Source organism: Salmo salar, chromosome ssa25, assembly GCF_905237065.1.
Source record: "Salmo salar chromosome ssa25, Ssal_v3.1, whole genome shotgun sequence".
Lineage (NCBI taxonomy): Eukaryota > Metazoa > Chordata > Actinopteri > Salmoniformes > Salmonidae > Salmo > Salmo salar.
In genome coordinates this window covers 8376077-8403857 of record NC_059466.1, presented here as the reverse complement: position 1 = coordinate 8403857, position 27781 = coordinate 8376077, and the positions used below count along the sequence as shown (strand labels likewise).

Below are 27781 nucleotides of genomic sequence, written 5' to 3'. Positions count from 1 at the left end.
GGAAGATTTTTGAAATTGTTTTTAAAACCGTTTCCAAAGGTGGGGGCAGACATGGCCGCCGGCGTCATAATGGTGATGGCCCATCCCCTGTGACCAATTTCAAACTCCTGTCATTCACTGAGTTTTGACTCTATAAGGCTCAAACCACTGTGAAAGGACTGGCGACATCTAGTGGAAGCAATAGGAAGTGCCAAAATATTCCTAAACCCCTGTGTTTTTCAATGGGATAGGTTAGAACTCAATACAACACATCAGGTATCCACTTCCTGTCAGAAAATGTCTCAGGGTTTTGCCTGCCAAATGAGTTCTGTTATACTCACAGACACCATTCAAACAGTTTTAGAAACTTTAGAGTGTTTTCTATCCATATATAATAAGTATATGCATGCCCTATCTTCTGAGTTTGATTAGTAGGCCGTTGAAAATGGGAACGATTTTTTTTCAAAATGCGCTGTGGCGCCCCCTATCCTAGGGTATCCTCAAGAGGTTAATATCTGTGTTTTTGCATGTCTATTGAGTGATTCTCTCCTCTGCTCTCATCCTTCTAGACCTATCTGCTGCCTTTGATACTGTGAACCATCAGATCCTCCTCTCCACCCTCTCCGAGTTGGGCATCTCCGGCGCGGCCCACGCTTGGATTGCGTCCTACCTGACAGGTCGCTCCTACCAGGTGGCGTGGCGAGAATCTGTCTCCGCACCATGCGCTCTCACCACTGGTGTCCCCCAGGGCTCTGTTCTAGGCCCTCTCCTATTCTCGCTATACACCAAGTCACTTGGCTCTGTCATATCCTCACATGGTCTCTCCTATCATTGCTATGCAGACGACACACAATTAATCTTCTCCTTTCCCCCTTCTGATAACCAGGCGGCGAATCGCAGCTCTGCATGTCTGTCAGACATATCAGTGTGGATGACGGATCACCAGCTCAAGCTGAACCTCGGCAAGACGGAGCTGCTCTTCCTCCCGGGGAAGGACTGCCCGTTCCATGATCTCGCCATCATGGTTGACAACTCCCTTGTGTCCTCCTCCCAGAGTGCTAAGAACCTTGGCGTGATCCTGGACAACACCCTGTCGTTCTCCACTAACATCAAGGCGGTGACCCGATCCTGTAGGTTCATGCTCTACAACATTCGCAGAGTACGACCTTGCCTCACACAGGAAGCGGCGCAGGTCCTAATCCAGGCACTTGTCATCTCCCGTCTGGATTACTGCAACTCGCTGTTGGCTGGGCTCCCTGCCTGTGCCATTAAACCCCTACAACTCATCCAGAACGCCGCAGCCTGTCTGGTGTTCAACCTTCCCAAGTTCTCTCACGTCACCCCGCTCCTCCGCTCTCTCCACTGGCTTCCAGTTGAAGCTCGCATCCGCTACAAGACCATGGTGATTGCCTACGGAGCTGTGAAGGGAACGGCACCTCCATACCTTCAGGCTCTGATCAGGCCCTACACCCAAACAAGGGCACTGCGTTCATCCACCTCTGGCCTGCTGGCCCCCCTACCTCTGAGGAAGCCCAGTTCCCGCTCAGCCCAGTCAAAACTGTTCGCTGCTCTGGCACCCCAATGGTGGAACAAGCTCCCTCACGACGTCAGGACAGCGGAGTCAATCACCACCTTCCGGAGACACCTGAAACCCCACCTCTTTAAGGAATACCTAGGATAGGATAAAGTAATCCTTCTAACCCCCCCCCCTAAAAGATTTAGATGCACTATTGTAAAGTGGTTGTTCCACTGGATATCATAAGGTGAATGCACCAATTTGTAAGTCGCTCTGGATAAGAGCGTCTGCTAAATGACTTAAATGTAATGTAATGTAAATGATTGATTGATGCATCTCATGCTACACAAAGAAAACGAATCCAATCATTTAGTAATAGTTTTTGCACCAGTTACTGAAATGTTTGTTCCAGTTTAAATGGCTTAGGTAGTCTCCTCACACTAATCCTAACCCTGGCAGTCATTATGAATGCAGATTGCGGGTGAATAAAAATTCCAACTGTTGGGTATCCTAACTAGCTGGATTCCAATAGGAATTACACATCAATTTGCAAGCCAAAATAATGTGATTTGCAAGTAGGGATGCAAAATTCTGGTATATTTCCCATGTTTTCCAATATCCCAGTTGGAAGATTCCTGGAAATCCTCCAACCAGGATCTTTTTTTATTTTTATTTTGCAACCCTACTTGCAGGCCTGATGTGGCCTGTAGACCATGAGTTTCAGGCTACTGTATTAGGGTAAAGCTAGGCCTCAAAATAAGGCCTTATAAGATATGTAACGTATTGTCATAAAGAACACAATTATAATGATAATATTTTCCTAGAAACTCACTTGGTGGCCAAAGGACTGAAAATGTATGAATTCAACAACTACCGTAAATTCCGGACTATAAGCCGCAACTTTTTTCCCACGCTTTGAACCTCGCGGCTTAAACAATGACGCGGCTAATATATGGATTTTTCTGTGACGTGCTCAGTTTTTTGGCGGCATGAAGCTTTCATTAGACCAATGAAATTGCCGAACGGGTTAAGGTCAAAACTTTTTTGTTTACTATTTAGATTAAATCGAGCGCTCTCAAACTTCCCATCATTCTGATTACGGTAGTCATTTTGTCACCCTCATCATGGCAAAGACACGGAGAAATGCATATGATGCAGCTTTCAAGTTGAAGGCGATTGATCTGGCTGTTGGAAAAGGAAATAGAGCTGCTGCACGGGAGCTTGGTCTTAATGAGTCGATGATAAGACGTTGGAAACAGCAGCATGAGGAATTGACTCAGTGCAAAAAGACAACTAAAGCTTACTGCTAATTTTTTTTTTTTCGTTACAAGCCGTGTTTCATTAAAGCCTATTTATTTTTGTTACAAGCCGTGTTTCGTTAAAGCCTATTTATTTTTGTTACAAGCCGTGTTTCGTTAAAGCCTGTGTAAAGTTCATTTGTTTTAATGTACCGGTAGGCACCTGCGGCTTATAGACATGTGCGGCTTATTTATGTTCAAAATATATATATTTTTTTTATTCAGTGGGTGCGGCTTATATTCAGGTGCGCTTAATAATCCGGAAATTACGGTATGTCTTTGTCACTAACAAATACAGTCATGGGTGGTGACTCTACAATTCACTTGAAAAGACAAGGCACACTACGAAATTAGATTTGGAGGCGTGGCTTAGTGCTGATAATACTCAAATCTGGACCCCTTACAGAGTCACAGTGACTCCATCGGTTTGAGTAATAACTACAACATCACTTTAAGTAACTGTATTCAGATATATTAAGCGCAACGGGTTTCCTCAAAAGTTTTGAGTATTGACAGCACATTGGTGTTTACAGTCTTGAGGCTCCCACGCTAGCTCATTTTTTTTCATTGAGGCTAAAAATGGACCAGCCCATAATTTGTTTGCCCAAATGCCAGATGGCCAGTCCGCCCCTGTACACACGGAATGGTGTGGGTGTTTGGTCAACAGTCCCACTGTATAGTTGGCTGACTTCAAGATGTGTGTCTTGTAGTGCACAAGCTTGTATGGTACTCTAGTATGCATATATTTAAGATTGAGTTTGTTGATTTGATGGAGTTAGTGTGTTCCAGAATCTGTGAGAGACCGAGCGTATGGGAGAGAGAGAGAGAGCGAGAAAGAGGAAGAGAGCGAGAGCGAGCATAATTGTGTTTTGTACTGTAGGCTACTCTACCAGTCCAATTATCTGCAAAAGCAATTACTTTTCATATTTTATGAATAATGAGGGTATGTGACTTTTTCACAACAGCAGGACAAAAAACTAGAGTAAGAGCAGGAAAGTAAGAGCAGCTTACCTGTTTAACATCATAGGCAAAGAGCACATATTTCAAGTCCGGGGAAACAGAGTACTTTGCAACGTTGAAATTGACCTAGAAGACAAAAAAGACAGAAAGCGAGAGAGAGCACTTGTAAGCGCGCATACTGTATCAGTTTGCTGACATGTCAGTTTGAGTGATATATGTGCTTCTACATCTGCATTGCTTGCTGTTTGGGGTTTTAGGCGGGTTTTCTGTATAGCACTTTGTGACATCGGCTGATGTAAAAAATGCTTTATAAATACATTTTACTTATATGCATGTGTGTCAGTGTCTGCATGTGCATGCATTTTCAGATGGTAAAAGGTTTGCACTTACGAACGTTGTGTTTGTCAGTACAATATCCGTCTCATTGGTGAGGATGTTAAACTTGATGACGTGGCCATCGCGATTCCTATAGATGACTTCTGAGTCTGTGAAAGGAGAAATAAAGAAGATTAAACAAGTCTTGGCAATGGAAGTTTGACAATGGAAGTTTCCATTCTATCCCCATGTCCTTGTTTTCTTCGACATAGCAAAAACAGAATGGCCAGTACCTTGTCACATCATTGTGTCTGGAAAATCAAGAAACAATAGTAACATGACGGCACTGACTCCATTCATACGCATTTGCACTGTGATGAAGCCAAATAATAATTGAATTAGTGTACAGAAACACAAATAAAGAGCCACCTTGAGTTTTCATTTTCTACAAAACCTGCATGTTCTTTGTCCTGTGTGCTAGTTGTTGGATGCCACAGCTTTGTTTGCTGTGTGATGTGCAGACATGTCCCTGAAATTTCATCCAGCAAGGGAGTACGGCAAATGGCAGGTCACACGAATGCATACACACACACAGTGATCAAATGAAACCATGCATTGCTACCTTTATAATCACTAACTCATAGATGAGTTACGATCAAATGCAAACAAAACAAGATGGAGGACAATCCATAAAGCTCTGTGTGGAAACAAGCTGGGACAAATACATTGTAATTAAGTTATCCATCTCTGTCAAAGGTGAGGGTGGTTATGCACCTGACATGGCAACCCCACCAGACCTGGCAACCCCGGCAGATATTGGAATCCTACAGTAGGAGGTGATCAGCTATTACCGTTTCTCAACTTTCTCAATTGTCCGTCAAACATTTTCTCATTCCCAGCCAATCAGGGCCCTGTCATCGTGCTATAGTTACTATGGGTTTGATTGATGAGTGATGGGGCTCTCACGGCCCAATCCCGCCCCATACATTTGTACCTGTCATAACCTATGTGTGCCTATCACAGACATAAATGTCATCATCGAAGACAAGTAATCTGATGCCACAAAACCACTGGTCAAAATACTGGTGTTTACCATAGAAATAAGGACATTCAAAACCAAATGTCAAAATTAACCCCCTACAGTACAATTTTTTTTATCAGAGTTTGAGTGTTTGTTTATATTTATATATTTTGGAGTGTTGTAATCACTTAGGGAATGCTGTGCTTCTCACGCATCATCATTAAGGCACAACATCTGTGTCGGAAAATGAGCATGAGACGTGAGTGTGTGTGTCTGTGTCAGTGTGTTTGTCAGTGTGTTTGCATATGTGCATGCACACACACGAGTCTGTGTGTGTGTGTGTGTCAGTGTGTCTGGATCTATGCATGCGCATGCGTGTCTGGGTGTGCATGCGTCTGTGTCTGCGTGAAGGTCAACGTTTGGCATGGTAATGAAGTAGCTTTAGAAGTAAACAGAGCCGTCCTTGCAAACAGTGTCTCACCCCAAACAGATGCCAACCATGAGTTTGGACAGAGCAGCGTACCCTCAGGAATACTCTTGGCTTTTCAAAAGAACAGCAGTTTAGAGCCGGCTGGCCCACTGACAAAACAGGAGCAGAACCCATCCACGATCTGAATGTTATCATCCTGCTGTAGATGCTCCGGTCACCTTGGCTTCTGCATGCGCCACAGATTCAAAAATAATCTCTCATTGAAATAAAAATCTCTGGCTCTGAGCCTGTGACGCAGATAAAGTTTGACACACTCATGTAGGATGTAGCACTAATTTTGACTTTCTCACAATTACTGTTAGTTATTGTGCATTGGGCAACTTTGGGAGCTCTTACCCTAACCTTTCATTTGGAGTTTAATTGAGATAGGGGTGAGAGGATGTTGATTATTTTGACAGATAAAAGCATCTTGCTCATGATCTTGAAAACATTGCCAGCCACTGATAGTCATGGTCTCCGTGCTGTGCTTGTTTCCTTAAATAATGGAAGATTCCACGCTGGAAACTACAAGCTAAGACTCTAATGTATAAGTAATATTCTACGTCTGTAAAATGTTGAATAATAAATAACTCTGGTCCTTCTACCGGTCTGAAAATCCCCAGTTTAGGATTGGGCTGGTGGTTTACCCTGCCCTCACACCCTACCATCCTCAAGCTCCATCTCAATCCCCCTCCAGCAGCCCTCTGTAAACTTAACTCAAAACCATGGGAGACAGACAAGGCTTTTAGTAGGGCTGCGCCCCGGCTGTGGAACATACAGCCAGACTCAGTCAGGGGTGCAGTGTCCCTCCATTTCAACTTAAAACATTACTCTTTCCATTTTCACAGGCTTCAGTTGAATACTACTCAATCTTATAATTGTAACTTTCATAAGACTTCATGGACATGGTCCAGCCACATGAATTTGAGCTTCATACAGTGCCTTCAGAAAGTATCCACACCCCTTGACTGTTTTCCCCACATTTTGTTGTGTTACAAAGTGGGATTAAAATTGATGTAATTGTAATTTGTTTGTCAAATATCTACACAAAATCCTCTGGAATGTCAAAGTGGAAAAAAATTCTAACATTTGTAAAAAATTAAAATAAATTGAAAAATAAAACACTAATATTTCTTGGTTAGATAAGTATTCAACCCCCTGTGTCAATATATGTTAGAATCACCTTTGGCAGCGATTACAGATGTTAGTCTTTCTGGGTCTCTAAGCCTTCCCCACCTCAACTGTGCAACATTTGCCCATAATTATTTTCATAATTCTTCAAGCTTTGTCAAATTGGTTGTTGATCATTGCTAGACAACCATTTCCGGGTCTTGCCATAGATTTTCAAGCAGATTTAAGTCAAAACTGTAACTTGGCCACTTTGTAAATGTTTTAAAGTCACCATTGTTAGGAAGGACACCTTTATATTTGTAGTGACTGGGTGTATTGATACACCATGAAAATGTCATTAACACCATGCTCAAAGGGATATTTAAACAGCTTTTTTTTACCCATCTACCAATCTGTGTTTGAAATTCACTGCTCGACTGAGGGCCCTTACAGATAATTGTATGTGTAGGGTACAGAGATGAGGTAGTCATTCAAAAATCATGCTAAACACTATTATTGCACACTTGTTAAGCACATGACTTGTTAAGCACATTTTTACTGCTGAATTTATTTAGACTTGTCATAACAAAGGGGTTGGATACTTATTGAGTTGAAGACATTTCAGCTTTTCATTTTTAATTTATTGTAAAAAAAATCAAAATACACAATTCCACTTTGATATTATGGGGTATCGTGCGTAGGCCAGTGACACAAAATTCAGGCTGTAACACAACAAAATGTTCAGGCTGATAACACAACCAAATGTGGAAAAAGTCAAAGGGTGTGAATACTTTCTGAAGGCACTGTACATGTTTATATAAGTAGCTAATGGTGTCTTAGTCAGGTATTAGGCAATTAGGCCTAATGAATGACTAATAATTCCTAATAAAGTCCTAATTAGCAATGTATACTGCAAATCACTGCCTATAATGTGATCCTATACTGGCGCTACCAAAGTCTGGATCATTTTCTTCGAGCGATGACTTGCCTACTGTTATAGACTACACACAGCACTAATGTCATTAAAATGCAGTCATATGTCACGGTTGTCGTAGGGTTGAGACCAAGACGCAGCGGGAAAATGTACACTCATCTTCTTTTATTTATGTGAAGAAGGAAAAACACCAAAAACGTATACAAAACACAAAACGAACTTGACAGTCTTGTCAGGCACACATAGCTAAACAAGAACAATCTCCCACAAAATACTAACACAAACACATACCTATTTATAGGAACCTCAATCAGAGGCAACTAGAAAACACCTGCCTCCAATTGAGAGTCCAACCCCCAATTAAGTAAACATAGAAATACAAATGACTAGACTAAACATAGAAATACATAAACATAGAACAGTGCCCAAAACCCGGAATAATAAAACAAACACCCAACTACTAACACAACCAGCCCGAACCACATAAAACAAATACCCCCTGCCACGTCCTGACCAAACTACAATAACAAATAACCCCTTTTACTGGTCAGGACGTGACATCATACATGCATTATGTGACCAATATCTGTGTTGATAATACTGAAAGCAGTCTGAAACATTGTCCTGGATTTAAACAGACGCATGTTATTGCCTACTGACCGTGCGCCTTTTAAAGGCAATTTTGCTGACGTTCGCAGAGCTTACATTCACAGAAAATGCTGTTGATGTCGGCTCAATTGAAAATGACCTTAAATGTCAGGCGTTATGCACTTGTCGACAACGGACCTTTGATTGAATCCCAGCCATTGTCTACATGAGTCACACCAATATGTTTACAAAGAATCCCAGTTGAATGACCTATCATATCAACGCACCATATTCCTTCTCCTATCTTCGTCAAACAGCTGAGAAACAGGTCATTATAATGGACAAGAGATGTGAAGTCATCACACAGATATCATTAGTCAGATTGTAATGGAAAGGGCTGTATTGGAAAGGGCTCCTAGTCGAAATAGATGTGATTGAGGGGTTATGAGAGCTATGCGCTTCCTCACCAGACATACTCTTAGTGAAATTTTGAGGATACTAAGCTAACATATGGAATTGTTTTAAGATGGTCATACCATAGATCATTTAGCTATTTGATTTGAAATGTTAGGTATAAAAAAATATAAAATGTAGAATTTTGTCTTTAGCACTTTAGTACATTGAATAACACATTGATAAATGTAAAAAAAATGTAAAAAATAAATCATGAGGATTAATGTTTTGAAGTGTCTGTCATACATCTACAGTGCATTCGGAATTATTCATACCCTTTACTCAGTACTTTAGTGAAGCACCTTTTGCAGCGATTACAGACTTAAGTCTTCTTGGATATGATGCTACAAGCTTGGCACACCTGTATTTTGGGAGTTTCTCTCATTCTTCTCTGCAGATCCTCTCAAGCTCTGTCAAGTTCGATGGGGATCGTCGCTGCACAACTATTTTCAGGTCTCTCCAAAGATATTCGATTGGTTTCAAGTCCGGGCTCTGGCTGGGCCACTCAAGGACATTCAGAGACTTGTCCCGATGACACTCCTGTGTTGTCTTGGCTGTGTGCTTAGGATCATTGTCCTGTTGGAAGGTGAACCTTCGCCCCAGTCTGAGGTCCTGATCGCTCTGGAGCAGGTTTTCATCAAATACCTCTTCATTCATCTTTCCCTCCATCCTGAGTAGTCTCCCAGTCACTGCCGCTGAAAAACATCACTACAGCATGATGCTGCCACCACCATGCTTCACCGTAGCGATAGAGTCAGGTTTCCCCCAGACGTAACGCCTGGCATTCAGGCCAAAAAGTTAAATCTTGGATTAATCAGACCAGAGAATCTTGATTCTCATGGTCTCACAGTCCTTTAGGTACCTTTTGGCAAACTCCAAGTGGGTTGTCATGTGCCTTTTACTAAGGAGTGGCTTTCGTTTGGCCACTCTACCATAAAGGCCTGATTGGTGGAGTGCTGCAGAGATGGTTGTCCTTGTGGAAGGTTCACATGGCTGTGTGCTCGATTTTATACACCTCAGCAACGGGTGTGACTGAAATAGCCGAATCCACTAATTTGAAGGGGTGTCCACATACACTTGTCCATGTAGTTTTTAAGAATGCTCAGGAAATATTTTGTTTTTTTTGGACATATATTTAACACATTACTTTAACGACCTCCATACTTCCATTAGTTTGCATAGGTAACCTTCAGATGAGTCCCGTACCACTTGTGGGGGCCATAGATTAAGTCTCCCCTTTCCATAGAGGGGTCATACGTCTGTAGGCCAAACCGTTTGGACGCTGCATATGTTTTCATGAGAAGAACGATTTTTGGGATGTCTCATGATCTGACAAACCAATGTAGCTCGGCCACCTTCCACCACAGATGCGGAAGGCCGACATAAGCAGATGCGGTGGATTGAGATGTAGCCCATGCTAAATATCTGATATCTATAGATTAAACAGACAGATTTTGATGGGGATTTTTTTATTATGTTACTTAGGTTTTCTTAAGGACTAGCCACAGTGCAAAAAAAAAAGATCATAAACACAACCCGCTTATACTTTCTATAGATCTATGAATGAAAGCATTGGGGATTCAATTGGCATTTGGCAGATCAGGTTTCACAGGTAATGGTTGATTAATACACTAGGAGTGCAGACGCTCAGGGCCAAGGGAGAACAATGGACAATGAAATATGCAACACACAACTGCATTATTTATTCCAAGGTTATGTAACAGATGAACGCTGTAGCACTGATCTCTAAGGTTCTCCAAAATGTCAGAACCGGTCAAACTCAGAGCTTACTTGGCAAAGAATAAACTCTTAAGTGCCTGAGTCCACAGTGTTCTCTACGGTGTGCACCACATGTCTTATGGATAGGCATGTTACACAATGTGCAGAAGACATTGCGACAGCACTACTCATCAGTGTGCTGTAAAAAGAGGGCATGTATAGTCCACAGTGTTCAAGCTATTTCATAACTTGCATTAGCATGTGCCTCTGCTACTGAATAAAAGTATCATGGAACGTCAAAAGAGTTAATTGATCACCGTTAGTGTCAAAGACTTCGAATCAGCCTGCTGCAGTCGCCTCAGTGAATCTAACTTTGGATTTCCGGAGCAATTAGCATCCCCATAAATCTACACATATCACAGCTGACAAAGACAGACGGCCAAGAAGATATTTGCAATTTTAGCAATTTCTCATCAGGACCCATGATATGTACACTACCGTTCAAAAGTTTGGGGTCACTTAGAAATGTCCTTGTTTTTTAAAGAAAATCACATTTTTTTGTCCATTAAAATAACATCAAATTGATCAGAAATACAGTCTAGACATTGTTAATGTTGTAAATGACTATTGTAGCTATAAACCTTATTATCAGCAACCATCACTCCTGTGTTCCAATGGCACGTTGTGTTAGCTAATGCAAGTGTATCATTTTAAAAGGCTAATTGATCATTAGAAAACCCTTTTGCAATTATGTTAGCACAGCTGAAAACTTTTGTTCTGATTAAAGAACAATAAAACTGGCCTTCTTTAGATTAGTTGAGTATCTGGAGCATCAGCATTTGTGGGTTCGATTACAGGCTCAAAATGGCCAGAAACAAATAAATTCTTCCGAAACTCGTCAGTTTATTCTTGTTCTGAGAAATGTAGGCTATTCCATGCGAGAAATTGCCAAGAAATGTAAGATCTCGTACAACGCTGTGTACAGAACAGCGCAACTGGCTCTAACCAGAATAGAAAGAGGAGTGGGAGGCCTCGGTCCACAACTGAGCAAGAGGACAAGTACATTAGAGTGTCTAGTTTGAGAAACAGATGCCTCACAAGTCCTCAACTGCCAGCTTCATTAAATAGTACCTGCAAAACACCAGTCTCAACGTCAACAGTGAAGAGGCGACTCCGGGATGCTGGCCTTCTAGGCAGAGTTGCAAAGAAAAAGCCATATCTCAGACTGGCCAATAAAAATAAAAGATTAAGATGGGCAAACGAACACAGACACTGGACAGAGGAACTCTGCCAAGAAGACCAGCATCCCAGAGTCACCTCTTCACTGTTGATGTTGAGACTGGTGTTTTGGGGGGACTGTTTCTCAAACTAGACACTCTGACGCACTTGTCCTCTTGCTCAGTTGTGCACCGGGGCCTCCCACTCCTCTTTCTATTTTGGTTAGAGCCAGTTTGAGCTGTTCTGTGAAGGGAGTCGTACACAGCATTGTACGAGATCTTCAGTTTCTTGGCAATTTCTCACATGGAATAGCCTTCATTTCTCAGAACAAGAATAGACTGACGAGTTTCGGAAGAAAGTCCTTTGTTTCTGGCCATTTTGAGCCTGTAATCGAACCCACAAATGCTGATGCTCCAGATACTCAACTAGTCTAAAGAAAGCCAGTTTTATTGCTTCTTTAAGCAGAACAGTTTTCAGCTATGCTAACATAATTGCAAAAGGGTTTTCTAATGATCAATTAGCCTTTTAAAATTATAAACATGGATTAGCTAACACAACATGCCATTGGAACACAGGAGTGATGGTTGCTGATAATGAGCCTCTGTAAGCCTATGCAGATATTCCATAAACAAAATCAGCCGTTTCCAGCTACAATAGTAATTTACAATATTAACAATGTCTACACTGTATTTCTGATCAATTTGATGTTATTTTAATGGACAAAAAATGTGCTTTTCTTTCAAAAACAAGGACATTTCTAAGTGACCCCAAAGTTTTGAACGGTAGTGTATGTCTGGTGTTCCACCATCTTGCACCATATGGTAGGTGAAATAAACACTGCATATATCATCAACTTTACAAGAGGTCTATGGCATTAGTAACAATTATCACTGAATAACATCTGAATTAGCTACACAGAAGAACCCCACTCATCAACAAATAATATCTAAATTAGCTACCCAGAAACCTCACTCCGTTTCCACATTTAATGAGTGTTGGAGAGTGGCAAACACACTCCATTGGTAAATGAGGTCTGGATGTTGTAGTGGAGTGGTTGTGAATATGGCTATGTGCAGACTGGTGTCCCAGGCTCCAGTGGAGACCCAGGTTATACATAGACAGTGGATATGAAATATTCATCAGAACAACAAGCGTCTGTTGTGGGATATTTTGAGATTTCGCACCGTTGCTAAATGACCCTGAGGCTCAGTCAGCATACTGGATATCCACTGTGAGAGAAAAGCTCTGAAGATGGAATATTGAGTTGGCAAACATACAGCTATGGGGATATTCTCTTTTACTTCTTTGTAACAGTCCGTTTGGACAAGGTACTCTGAAAAATGCACGTTACTCAAGCCTCATTACAACCAACTCACCCTAAGTAACTTGCAACTCACCTTCAGTAGCTTTGCTAAAGCACTTTGAAGGCCCCAAAACGTGTATTTTTAAGTTCAGTCATTTCCAAAGTATTAGGTGGGTAGGTTATGAGCAGAGTGTAACGTGTGCGCTGGGAGTCGGGAAACAAGTTCAGGGAGTGAATCATTTAATAAATAAATGAAAACATATAATACAAAACAAGAAACACGAACAACGCACAGACATGAAACTGAAACAGAAAAGAATGACGACTGGGGAAAAAAAACAAAGGGTGACATATAAAGGGCAGGTAATCAAGGAGGTGATGAAGTCCAGGTGAGTGTCATTATGTGCGTAACGATGGTGACAGGTGTGCACCATAACGAGCAGCCTGGTGACCTAGAGGCCAGAGGGGGAGCACAGGTGACAGTACCCCCTCCCCGACGTGCAGCTCCAGCCGCAGATTCGGGAATGAAAGTGATCTCTAATGTTCCGGAACAGAACCATTATTTTCTAATCTTGAGAACCGGTTATTAATGCAACTTTTTGTTCCAAAAAATATTCCTAAAGTCTCGTATATAATTCTGTAACGTTATGATGCTAGTAGTAGCCTATACACATTGCAATTCACATCATGTCATGATGCTCAGCGATTCAAGTCAAGCCCCCTCCATGTCCACCCCTCTCTCTCGCTCTCTCCCCACTGGTAAAATTTCAGTCGCATCTTGAACCTGCACTTATCTGCCCATAAAATGTGTAAACAACTATCTTACTCGTTCCATGGCAAGCTGGTCTATCCATGCTAATTGGTGGAGTAAATTCATGAGCTAAATGTAAAAACTATGTTGATTTCACATGGTAAAAAAATAACGAAAAATAATTACATGACCTGTTACTTTTTTGTTTGAACCAGTTCAGAACTTTATTATGCTGGTCGGAACACTGGAACGGAAACAAAATAGATAAGGGTTCTGATCGGAACGGAACGATTGGAAAATCCTTTTGGTTCCAACCCCTGGTTATGAGCAACATTAAAGCCTCGCTCATGTTGAGTTTGTTTTGCCCTTGGCATCACGGATCCATGTTACTTAGCTCTCACCCTGTGGAACTCAAAGCATTTCTGGGTCACTGCAGCTTGAGTAACACCTTTGGCAGAACTGAAAGAGAAGAGGGTTGCTTAACATTCTACATACTCCTTGTACTCTGACCCTACATGGCGGGTACACTCTTTGCCTGCTATCTTTCACACATATTATATCCTTGTTATACATGTCTATGGAAGATCAGGTCTTTCTAAAGCAACAAGAAAGGAAACAAAAACATATCATCTATCTGTTTAAACTTCAAAAATACACATTCTGTCCTCATTACAGTCAAGGGAAGGTCAGCTCTTACATCAACAGCCAAAGCAAACTGAACAAGGTCCTCAATTCACCATCTTCCATTCCTAAATTGGACTTTGACAAAGCACTACCTTATGACAGCTCTTTTTATACTGGGTTCTGTATAAGGGCATAGGAATGTAGAAGAATGATCCATAATGCACAAAAATGAATTGGGGTTTACAATAACAGACAACCTGATTATAATACAACATTTTACTTCCTTTAGATAGCTCCTCTGTTTATATTTCATAAAATGTCCTTTCTTTCCACCTACACTTCAACATTTGAACAGTTCAATATCTGAACAAGAATTAAATGAACAGGAAAAAAATTATAAAGGGAAAATAATTGCCTTTGTATTAAATCCTGGTCGGTCACCTTTTCTTTTAATCTGGCAAGAGCCAGGGCAGGCTTGTCAAGGAATTTACTACCTATAAAAATTGTTAAACTGAAATAGACGACTCCAATTAAACCCAAAGTAAATAGTCAAGACAAAAATGTTGTCTTGCACCACCTTTAATTAAAAGTGAAACAAAACAATGTTGGTACAGTAGATCATGATCTTCGTGGGCATAACTGCCATTTTCTTATTTACAGGAGAACAAATATTAATGTTTTGTTATAAAGTATGTTGTGTTCTACATTTGGGTAATTATACACGAGGGGACTTCCTTCCGTGTGATTTTAGCATGGCTGTGCTGTGGACAAAAGTGCAAGGCACTAACCGTGATGCTGTTCTCATTTTAGCAAGTATTTTAATGCCTCTAAGACAATCCTAATGCTTGGCAAAAGATCAATCCATAGTCCCTGTGTCCATGAGCAATGATGAGACAGCCTATAAGGAGGTCAAAGACCTTTTTTATTTTATTTATTTATTTTATTTTATTTCACCTTTATTTAACCAGGTCGGCCAGTTGAGAACAAGTTCTCATTTATAACTGCGACCTGGCCAAGTTAAAGCAAAGCAGTGCGACAAAAACAACACAGAGTTACACATGGGATAAACTAACGTACAGTCAATAACACAATAGAAAATCTGTATACAGTATGTGCAAATTAAGTAACGAGGTAAGGCAATAAATAGGCCATAGTGATGAAGTACTTGCAATTTAGTAATTAACACTGGAGTGATTGATGTGCAGATGATGATGTGCAAGTAGAAATACTGGTGTGCAAAAGAGCAGAAAAAAACAAAAACAATATGGGGATGAGGTTGTAGGTTGGATGGGCTATTTACAGATGTGCTGTGTACAGCTGCGGCAATCGGTAAGCTGCTCTGACAGCCGATGCTTGAAGTTAGTAAGGGAGATATAAGTCTCCAATTTCATTGATTTTTTAAATTCGTTCCAGTCATTGGCAGCAGAGAACTGGAAAGAAAGGCGGCCAAAGCAGGTGTTGGCTTTGGGGATGACCAGTGAAATATACCTGCTGGAGCGCGTGCTACGGGCGGGTGTTACTATGGTGACCAGTGAGCTGAGATAAGGCGGAGCTTTACCTAGCAAAGACTTATAGATGACCTGGAGCCAGTGGGTTTGGCAGCGAATATGTAGCGAGGACCAGCCAACGAGAGCATACAGGTCGCAATGGTGAGTAGTATATGGGGCTTTGGTGACCAAACTGAAAAACAATCTAGGATTCAGACACGGCTAGGACATCAGGGTTGGCGGAGTGTGCTAAAGCAATGAATAAAGCAAACTTAGGGAGGAGGCTTCTGATGTTAACATGCTTGAACCCAAGGCTTTTCCGGTTACAGAAGTCAACAAATGAGAGTGCTTGGGGACACACAGGGCCTGGGTTAACCTCTACATCACCAGAGGAGCAGAGGAGGAGTAGGATAAGGGTACAGCTAAAGGCTATAAGAACTGGATGTATAAGAACTGGTCATCTAGTGCGTTCGGAACAGAGAGTAAAAGGAGCAGACTTCTGAGCATGGTAGGATAGATTCAGGGCATAGTGTACAGACAAGGGCATGGTAGGGTGCAGTACAGTGGAGGTAACCCTAGGCATTGGGTGACGATGAGAGAGGCTGCATCTCTGGAAGCACCAGTAAAGCTAGGTGCGGTCTCTGCATATGTGGGGGGTGGGGCAAGGGAGCTAACCGAGGCATGTAGTGCGGGACTAGGGGCTCCGCAGTAAAACAAAACAATGAGAGCTACTCTAAACAACAGTATACAAGGCATATTGACATTAGAGGGAGGCATAAAGCAATCACAGGTGTTGATTGGGAGGGCTAAGATAACAACGGGTAAACTGCTAAGACAACAACAAAGGGTAAATGGCGATGAATGGGCAGAGAGGGTCAGTTAGCTACACACAGGGCCTGAGTTCGAGGCTGGGGCCGACAGATAAACAAAATGAAGTACTTTGTTAATGAACAGTTGTGTAGCCAAGTGATCATAGGGTCCAATAAGCAGCAATGGACGAAACAGGGAGCCACTTGGCAGTCGTCACTACGCTAGGTGACACGGCGCTCAGAGAGCTAGCAGGCCGTGGCTAGTAGCTGGGTCCTCAACGACATCAACGACGCAGAGGCCAATTGAGAGTACATCGGCCAAAATACGTCAGCAGACCAGTCGTGATGGATCGGCGGGGCTCCGTGTCAAAAAAAGGGTCCAGGCCAATTGGCAAGAGAGGTGTTATAGTTGGTGTACTTCGTTTGCTAGCCGGGGGAATGGGCTTAGCTCGAGGCTAACTGGTGCTTGCTTCTGGACAAGGGCCATGATAGCCACTCGGTAGCAGCTAGCTAGCTGCGATGATCCGATATAATGGTCCAGAGCGTGCGGCAGGAATCCGGTGATGTAGTGAGAAAAAAAAGCAGTCCGATATCCTCCGGGCTGATATCACGCTGTGCAGACTGGAGGATATTATCCGGGCTATCCGGGCTAAAGCGGCTGGTGTCTGTGCTAAAGCTAAAGACTGCTAGCAGTGGCTAACAATGAATAAATAGCTAGAAGCTAATTAGCTGGCTGGCTTCTGAAGACTAGCTTCAGGAGGTTCCGGTTATAAGGTCTAAAAAAAATTGCAGATCCATACCACGTTGGGTGAGGCGGGTTGCAGAAAGGTATATAAAATTCGCAAATCGAAAAAGAAATGTATACACAATAAACCAAAAAAGCTGAATATTCACACGGGACAATAACGGGGGAAAACAAAAACGTCTTGCTGCTATGCCATCTTGGTGCCAAGACAACAACCTCTCCCTAAACATCAGCAAGACAAAGGAGCTGATATTAGTTGTCCTTGATGTCTTGTGTTTTCTATTGTTGTTTTCCTTAGTTTCTTTAGTTTTTTTCTCTTTTTTTGTTTTTGTTGGTTGTTGGTGCATTGGGTGTTTAGTGGTTTTGGCTGCACCAGAGCATCTTGATTGGCTGCATCACCGCTTGGTATGGCAAGTGCTTGGCATCCGACTGTAAGACGCTACAGAGGGTAGTGCATGTGGCCCAGTACATCACTGGGGCCGAGCTCCCTGCCATCCAAGACCTCTATACCAGGCGGTGTCAGAGGAAGGCCCTAAAATTGTCAAAGACTCCAGCCACCCAAGTCATAGACTGTTCTCTCTGTTACCGCATGGCAAACGGTACCGGACCGCCAAGTTTGGGACTTAAAGGCTCCTAAACAGCTTCGAACCCAAAGCCATAAGACTGCTGAAAAGTTAATCAAATGGCCACCCTGACTATTTGCATTGACCACCCTTACACGGGCTCTATGAACATTCAGTGGACTCTACCCACACACTCACATATACGACACTCCAACACACACACACACACACACACACACACACACACACACACACACACACACACACACACACACACACACACACACACACACACACACACACACACACACACACACACACACACACACTCTTTCACACTCTTTCACACTCTTTCACACTCTTTCACACTCTTCACATACGCTGCTGCTACTCTGTTTGTTATTTGTCCTGATTGCATAGTCACTTTTACCCCTACCAACAGTACATGTACATATTACCTCAACTACCTCGTACCCCCGCACAATGACTCGGTACTGGTGCTCCTTTTATATAGTCTCGTTATTGTTATTTTATTGCATTACTATTTCCTTTTTTATGTGTTACAATTTTTTCTTACTTTTTAACTCTGCATTGTTGGGAAAGGGCTTCTAAGTAAGCATTACAACATTTTTTTTACGTTTACACCTGTTGTATTCAACACGTGACAAATACAATTGTATTCAAGTTTTATAAACTGCACTTAATCAATGGATAGAACTGGTATCAAGGAACTCTTCGTCAGAGTCTATATACACTTAATTTCTGCATCCCATAAAGTGTGTTTCTTTGATGCACAAACTGTGTGGTGAGATAGAATCAGAATGCATCTTGTTTGAATATTTGTCTTACATACACTGTCTGCTGTATGTTTTGGCTACAGTATCAATGCTGAGACAACGCAGATGCTTGTGGCTGTGCATGATATTACTTGTAGCAAGTCAAACAACTCTATATAATAGCACCCACCATAACTATCACCACCACCATCATCATCATCATCATCATCATCATCATCACCATAAGAAAGATGGCGGCGAAGAACATGGCTGACGTTTTAAATTCTCCCAACCAATTGTGATATTTTGTTCGTTTTTTTGCGTTTTGTGTAACTTATTTTTGAACTTATTGTGTACATAATGTTGCTGCTACCCTCTCTTATGACCGAAAATTACTTCTGAACATCAGAACAGCGATTACTCACAGCGGACTGGAAGAAACTTTTTCTTTTAACAAGTCCGACGAGAAGGATATCCTGCTTTCACTGGAACAGGCACAAATCCCCGCCTTTTGCATGAAGAAAAGACGCAGGAAAAGGGGTCGCAGATCTGGCAGCCTTCTGAGAATCCATTCTTCTTGCTAACGTGCAGTCATTGGAAAATAAAATTGATGACCTACGATTAAGATTATCCTACCAAAGGGACATCAAAAACTGTAACATCTTATGTTTCACCGAGATGTGGCTGAACGAAGATACGAACAATTTAGAGCAAGCGGGATTTTCCATGCATCGGCAGAACAGAGACGCTACCTCTGGTAAGACGAGGGGTGGGGGTGTGTGTCTATTTGTCAATAACAGCTGATGCGCGTTGTCTAATATTAAAGAAGTCTCAAGGTGTTGCTCGCCTCAGGTGGAGTGCCTTATGATAAGCTGTAGACCACAATATCTACCAAGAGAGTTCTCATCTATATCATTCTTAGCCATCTATTTAACAACACAGAACAAAGCTGGCACTAAGACCGCTCTCAACCAACTCTATAAGGCCAGAAGCAAAGAAGAAAATATTCACCCAGAAGTGGTGCTCCTAGTAGCCGGGGACTTTAATGCAGACAAACTCAAATCCGTTTTACCAAATTTTTACCAGCAAGTCACCTGTGCAACCAGAGGGAAAAAAATCCTACACCACCTTTACTCCACAAATAGAGATGCATACAAACTCTCCCCCGCCCTCCATCTTGCAAATCTGACCATAATTCTATCCTCCTGATTCCTGCTCTCAAGCAAAAATGAAAGCAGGAAGCACCAGTGACTAGATCAATAAAAAAGTGGTCAGAGGAAGCAGATGTTAAACTACAGGACTGTTTTGCTAGCATAGACTGGAATATGTTCCGGGATTCATCCAATAGCATTGAGGAGTACACCACCTCAGTTATCGGCTTTATCAATAAGTGCATCGACAACGTCGTCCCCACAGTGACTGTACGTACATATCCCAAACAGAAGCCATGGATTACAGGCAACATCCGCATCGAGCTAAAGGCTAGAGCTACCGCTTTCAAGGAGTAGGAGACTAATCCGGACACTTATAAGAAATCCCGCTATGCCCTCAGACGAACCATCAAACAAGCAAAGCGTCAATACAGGATTAAGATTGAATCCTACTACACTGGCTCTGACGCACGTCGGATGTGGCAGGGCTTGAAAACTATAACGGACTACAAAGGGAAACCCAGACGCGAGCTGCCCAGTGACGCGAGCCTACCAGATGAGCTAAATGCCTTTTATGCTCGCTTCGAGGCAAGCAACACCGAAGCATGCATAAGAGCACCAGCTGTTCTGAATGACTGTGTGATAACGCTCTCGGTAGACGATGTGAAGAAAACCTTTAAACAGGTCAACATTCACAAAGCAGCTGGGACAGACGGTTTACCAGGACATGTACTCAAAGCATGCGAGGACCAACTGTCAAGTGTCTTCACTGACATTTTCAACCTCTCCCTGACCGAGTCTGTAATACCTACATGTTTCAAGCAGACCACCATAGTCCCTGTGCCCAAGGAAGCGAAGGTAACCTGCCTAAATGATTAGCGCTCCGTGGCACTCACGTCAGTAGCCCTGAAGTGCTTTGAATGGCTGGTCATGGCTCACAACAGCATCCTCCAGGACACCCTAGACCCACTCCAACTCGCATACCAACAGATCCACAGATGACGCAATCTCAATCGCACTCCACACTGCCCTTTCTCATCTGGAGAAAAGGAACACCTATGTGAGAATCTTTTTCATTGACTACAGCTCAGCGTTCAACACCATAGTGCCCACGAAGCTCATCACTAAGCTAAGGACTCTGGGACTAAACACCTCCCTCTGCAACTGGATCCTGGACTTCCCGATGGGCCGCCCCTAGGTGGTAAGAGAAGGCAACGACATGTCTGACACACTGATCCTTAACACTGGGGCCTCTCAGGGGTGTGTACTTAGTCCCCTCCTGTAATCCCTGTTCACCCACGACTGGGTGGCCAAACACGACTCCAATACCATCATTAAGTTTGCTGACAACACAACAGTGGTAGGCCTGATCATGACAACGATGAGACGGCCTATAGGGAGGAGGTCAGAGAACTGGCAGTGTGGTGTCCCTCAATGTGAGCAAGACAAAGAAGCTGATCGTGGACTACGGGAAAAGTCAGGCCGAACAGGCCCCCATTAGCAACGACAGGGCTGTAGTGGAGCGGGTCGAGAGTTTCACGTTGGTCGAGTGGCTATCATGGCCCTTGTTCATGGTCCAAACATACCAAGACAGTCGTGAAGAGGGTACGACAAAACTTTTTCCTCCTCAGGAGACTGAAAATATTTGGCATGGGTCCCCAGATCCTCAAAAGTTTCTACACCTGCAACATTGAGAGCATCCTGACCTGTTGCATCACCGCCTGGTATGGCAACTGCTCGGCATCTGCCTGTAAGGCGCTACCGAGGTTCGTGCAAATGGCCCAATACATCACTGGTGCCAAGCTTCCTGCCATCCAGGACCTATATAATAGGCGGAGTCAGAGGAAAGCCCCAAAAATTGTCAGAGACTCCAGTCACCCAAGTCATAGACTGTTTTCTCTGCTACCCCACAGCAAGCGGTACTGGAGCACCAATTCTAAGACCATAAGGTACCTCAACAGCTTCTACCCCCAAGCCATAAGACTGCTGAACAATTCATAAAATCGCCACCAGACAATTTACATTAATCACCCCCACCCTCCCTTTTGTACGCTGCTGCTACTTGCTGTTTATTATCTATGCATAGTCACTTCACCACCACCTACATGTACAAATGACCTCAACTAACCTGTACCCCCGCACACTGACTCGGTACCAGTGCCCCCTGTATATACTGTAGCCTCGTTATTGTTATTCTTATTGTGTTACTTTTTATTATTACTTTTTATTTTAGTCTACTTGGTAAATATTTTCTTAACTCTTCTTGAACTGCACTGTTGGTTAAGGGCTTGTAAGTAAAGTCTACACTTGTATTCGGCGCATGTGACAAATAAAGTTTGATTTGATAATCATCATCAACAACAACATTAGCAACAGCAGCAGCAGCAGCCATCAATAAAGTACCTGCACCAACAACAATAGCAGCTCAACAAGTAAAGTTGGCACTAACTGTTACAGAATATGAAGTCACCCTCCCCTCTCGCCGCAGGGCGTTTGGGTCCTGCTGATGCTGCATGGCTGTGGCACAAAGCACCATCCTGTACCCTGTGGTAGAAAATCCTCTTCAAAGGTGCCCTCTCTCACCCTCCCACGCTATCCTGGAGCGCACCTGGAAACTGCAACCTGCGCTCCAGCCTGCAGACACACCAGACATCACTAAAGCCTGTCTCACATGGAGTAAACAGTTGCATCCCCGTTAGCTCAAGCTCTTTTATCTATAGGTCACTAAACAGGCATACAGGAAGCACTGGGGCTTTCTGTGTACTATTGTGTATTGCTAACATGTTTTTATTTTGTGGGAAAAGGGGATGTCATAAGGATCTGTAAGATAAGCGATATAGGATAGAAAATGGTGGGTTGAGGGAGCCTCAGTTCAGTGTAATAAACTGACACTAAGAAAGAGGCTGTTTAACTAACCCGTACAATCATTATTTGCAGTATTTTGCAGAATACAGAGATACATACAAAATAGCTGCTTGACCTGGACTAGGACGCTTCTCTTACGTGGAGGCAACAAGCAGCATTACTACTCCATTCCCTATCAACATCCTGTGTACTAGAAACACAAATCAGCCATGTCCATGACACATCTATCTTGAAAGCGGAAATGTGCACGATACACAATTAGAAAAGCACATGCCCACATGTCAGACTGGCTCACATTTTCACTTTCTCTTCCAACAGTTGTGCATTGTGGATGAAGTTGCCTGGATACGTGGATGACTGTGTGTGGGATGGGTGCAGGGTGGTTTTAATTGTTCCCCAGGGAGCAACGCCTCCATCTTGAGATGGACAGGTGGCAGGGCCACGCTTCACAGAACTACTTTAATTGGGATCTTCAAGCTCGTATGAGGCCTCCACTCATTCGTTAAAGTAGGTGAGTGGTGCTCTCTCATTCGGTAAAGTGGGTGAATGGTGCCCTTTTGTTTCTGGGAGGAGACACATGGTGTGTAAAGACTGAGAAGAAACATGCTCTCCTCCCAACTGGAGTCTGTGGTTTTGGGGAAAGTGGACCCAGTGGACAAAACTGGTTAAATTTACATCATTACAACCAGTTTTGTACACTGGGAAAGCTGTTGAAGGATGATAGATGCCACTGTAAAATAACATTAAAACATTACAAATAGAGCACTGCACTTCAGGTGTCTCTCAGGAATTAATACATTTTAAAAGATGCCTTGCATGATCCAAATAGAATACATGTAATCTTAAAATGCTTAAGGGGACGGTCTTGGTATATTGAAAGTGACAGCTATTTTATTTCATGATTAAACTCTTTGAGCCCAAGAGGCATGTGTATAAAAGTCTGTTAATCAAACAAACTTTATCACGCTCATACCTCAGGCTACAGTCAGTGAATGTCCTTCCAGTGACTTTTTAAATGACACAATCATTCTCAACCATTCAGGCAGACCTGTGGCTCAGCCCAATTTGAATGTGATAATAGGCTTGCGTTTCAGGGAGGTAAAAATACAAAAATAATAATAATTGCCCAGCTCCAGACAATGTTCTGAAAAATGTATGAAACCAAGACCAGAAAATGTACTGCATCTTCATATCCCTCTCTGACCCCATTAAGTTGCCACGGCAACAGATTTAACAACGCAAATCAGCTAGACGTTGATTGTCGTGGAGGAGACAGAGTGAACAATCTTTGAAGAATAACTAATAAAAGACAGGCATCTTTTTCCTGCAAAGCTAATATTTAAACCAAACGTATTTAATTCATAGTACGCTATCCACTCATATGCACAAGGCCTTGTTTCAACGAAGGGGTTAAATGTACTTGGACTAAATGTACTCAGTAGCGGAATGTCACAGGGCTATGGCGGGGTGAAACAGTCATCCCATAATACATTGCGCTGGTGACCCAAGGTACCCAGGGGACTGTGGCAGGGATGTTGGGTTATTTGCTACACATAAAACAGCATTTGGTTGGGATTCAACCTTTTAGGCTTTGGCTGAACCTGACACATGATTGGATGGATGAGCTCCTGAAAATAAAAGTGGATGATGAAAAAAAAAGTTTTGTTTATCATTTTCAGCATACAGGAATCCTGAACTAGGCACATGCTACTCCATATAGAGGGTCTTCGGACAGTATTCAGACCCCTTGACTTTTTCCACATTTTGATACAATACAGCCTTATTCTAAAATGTATTAAATAAAAAGTAATACTCAGCAATCTACACACAATACCCCATAATAAAAAAAGCAAAAACAGGCTTTTAGAAATCTAATATTTATTAAAAATAAAAACAGAAATACCTTTTTAAATAAGTATTCAGACCCTTTGCTATGAGACTTGAAATTGAGCTCAGGTGCATCCTGTTTCCATTGATCATCCTTGAGATGTTTCTACAACTTGATTGGAGTCCACCAGTGGTAAATTCAATTGATTGGACATGACTGGGAAAGGCACACACTTGTCTATATATATATATATATATATATATATGTCTCACAGTTGACAGTGCATGTCAGAGCAAAAACTAAGCCATGAGGTCAAAGGAATTGTCCGTAGAGCTCTGAGACGGGATTGTGTCGAGCCACAGATCTGGGGAAGGATAACAAAACATTTCTGCAGAATTGAAGGTCCCGAAGAACACAGTGGCCTCCATCATTCTTAAATGGAAAAAGTTTGGAACCACCAAGAACCTTCCTAGAGCTGGTCGCCCGGCCAAACTGAGCAATCGGGGGAGATGGGCCTTGGTCAGGAAGGTGACCAAGAACCCGAAAGTCATTCTGACAGAGTTCCAGAGTTCCTCTATGAAGATGGGAGAACCTTCCAGAAGTAAAATCATCTCTGCAGCACTCCACCAATCAGGCCTTTATGGTAGAGTAGCCAGACGGAAGGCACTCCTCAGTAAAAGGCACATGGCAGCCCACTTGGAGTTTGTCAAAAGTCACCTAAAGGACTCTCAGACCGTAAGAAACAAGATTCTCTGGTCTGATGAAACCAAGATTGAACTCTTTGGCCTGAATGCCAAGCATCACCTCTGGAGGAAACCTGCACCATCCCTACAGTAAAGCATGGTGGTGGCAGCATCATGCTGTGAGGATATTTTTCAGCGGCAGGGACTGGGAGACTAGTCAGGATCAATGGAAAGCTGAACAGAGCAAAGTACAGAGAGATCCTTGATGAAAACCTGCTGCAGTGTGCTCAGGACCTCAGACTGGGGCAAAGGTTCACCTTCCAACAGGACAAAGAGGGGTATTGTGGTATTATGGGGTATTGTGAGAAGATTGATGAGTGAAAAAAACTATTTTAGAATAAGGCTGAAATGTAACAAAATTTGGAAAAAGTCAAGGGGTCTGAATACTTTCCAAATGCACAGTAGTTTAGCATGGAAGAGCCCTTAGCAGCATACTTTGGGAAAAGCAAATATTCATACGCCATGACTCAGTTCTCTAGATAATAACGTAGCCATAGCCAAAAACAACCCTAAATAAGTACGTGAGGTCTTCACAAACAGTTTCTGATTGATCAAATGTGACAGCTCAAAAGGTTACATTAACATGGTCGACATGGTGATAAATCCTGTTGTAAGGTAGAAGTGAAAGGAGGAATAATCAGTATCTTCAGAGGGGTGAAGTAAGAGCACTACACAGTGGCACAGAGGTTTAATGTGGCTGCTCGCCAATGGCCTAATTGGGAGGAAGCAATATAGAAAGCTTTTAATAGACAACAATAGCCATTGTGTTTGCTTGGACCGTTTTGGCCTCAGGGTTAGACCAAAGCAGGAAGAGTGAGTGGACACTTCAATGACTTGTATGATTAGTGACTAAGTGCATGACTGATATTGGACTGTAAGCCAATTATTGCAAATTATTCTTTGTTCCCATGGTCCATTAGGCAATTACAAAAGTGAGAAAACTGCTTGCGATGAAAAGTGCACCCTTGACAAGGGAATTAATTTGACAAATTCTACATTTAGACATACATTTTCAATTGTAATTATGCTAATTCAGTTGGTTTTAGTTTTCCTGAGAGGAGTTGAAATTGTTTTTATTTATTTTATTTTATTAAGATCCCCATTAGCTTTTGCAAAAGCAGCGCTTACTCTTCCTGGGGTCCACACAAAACATGAAACATGACATAATACAGAACATTAATAGACAAGAACAGCTCAAGGACAGAACTACATTTCTTTTTTAAAGGCACACGTAGCCTACATATCAATGCATCACACAAACTACGGTATATAGGTGAAATAGGGGAGAGGCGTGGTGCCATGAGGTGTTGCTTTATCTGTTTTTTGAAACCAGGTTTGCTGTTTATTTGAGCAATATGACATGGAACGGAGTTCCATGCAATAATGGCTCTATATAATACTGTATGCTTTCTTGATTTGTTCTGGATTTGGGGATTGTGAAAAGACCCCTGGTGGCATGTCTGGTGGGTAAGTGTGTGTGTCAGAGCTGTGTGTAATCCCAAACAATTTGGTATTTTCAACACATGAATGTTTCTTATAAAAAGAATAAGTGATGCAGTCAGTCTCTCCTCAACTCTTAGCTAAGAGAGATTGGCATGCATAGTATGTATATCAGCCCTCTGATTACAATGAAGAGCAAGACGTGCCGCTCTGTTCTGGGCCATCTGCAGCCTAACTAGGTCTTTCCTTGCAGCACTGGACCACACGACTGGACAATAATCAAAATTAGACTAAACTAGAGCCTGCAGAACTTGCTTTTTTGGAGTGTGGTGTCAAAAAGTCAGAGCATCTCTTTATTATTGACAGACCTCTCCCCATCTTTACAACCATTGAATCTATATGTTTTGACCATGACAGTTTACAATCTAACGTAACAACAAGTAATTTAGTCTCCTCAACTTGTTCAACAGCCACACCATTCATTACCAGATTCAGCTGAGGACTAGAACATTGGGAATGATTTGTACCAAATAAAATGATCTTAGTTTTAGAGATGTCCAGGACCAGTTTATTACTGGCCACCCATTCCAAAACAGACTGCAACTCTTTGTTAAGGGTTTCAGTGACTTCATTAGCTGTGGTTGATCATGCGTATATGGTTGAATTATCAGCATCAATGGACACACATGCTTTGTTTTATGCCAGTACCAGGTCATTGGTAAAAATAGAAATGAGTAGAGGGCCTAGAGAGCTGCCCTGCAGTACACCACACTTTACATATTTGACATTGGAGAAGCTTCCATTAAAGAAAACCCTTTGAGTTCTATTAGATAGATAGCTCTGAATCCACGATATGGCAGAGGTTGAAACAACAGGTTATGGTCAATAATATCAAAGGCTGAACTGAAATCTAACTCTACAGCTCCCATAATCTTCTTATTATCAATTTATTTTAACCAATCATCAGTAATTTGTGTCAGTGCAGTACATGTTGAGTGCCTTTCTCTATAAGCATGCTGAAAGTCTGTTGTTAATTTGTTTACAGAGAAATAGCATTGTATTTGGTCAAACACAATTTTTTCCAATAGTTTGCTAAGAGCTGGCAGCAAGCTTATT

The 27781-nt window shown here is 42.3% G+C and overlaps 1 protein-coding gene across 1 annotated transcript in view; it reads right to left on the bottom strand.

The window, feature by feature from the left end:
• Positions 1 to 27781, bottom strand: part of LOC106586113 (inactive dipeptidyl peptidase 10) — a 217751-nt gene that overhangs the window by 139043 nt on the left and 50927 nt on the right. The window contains exons 4-5 of the mRNA XM_014172985.2: positions 4144 to 4238; positions 3805 to 3879 (exon numbers count right to left, since the gene is read on the bottom strand). Coding sequence (XP_014028460.2) covers positions 3805 to 3879; positions 4144 to 4238 — 170 coding nt within the window. The remainder of the gene's footprint in view (positions 1 to 3804; positions 3880 to 4143; positions 4239 to 27781) is intronic.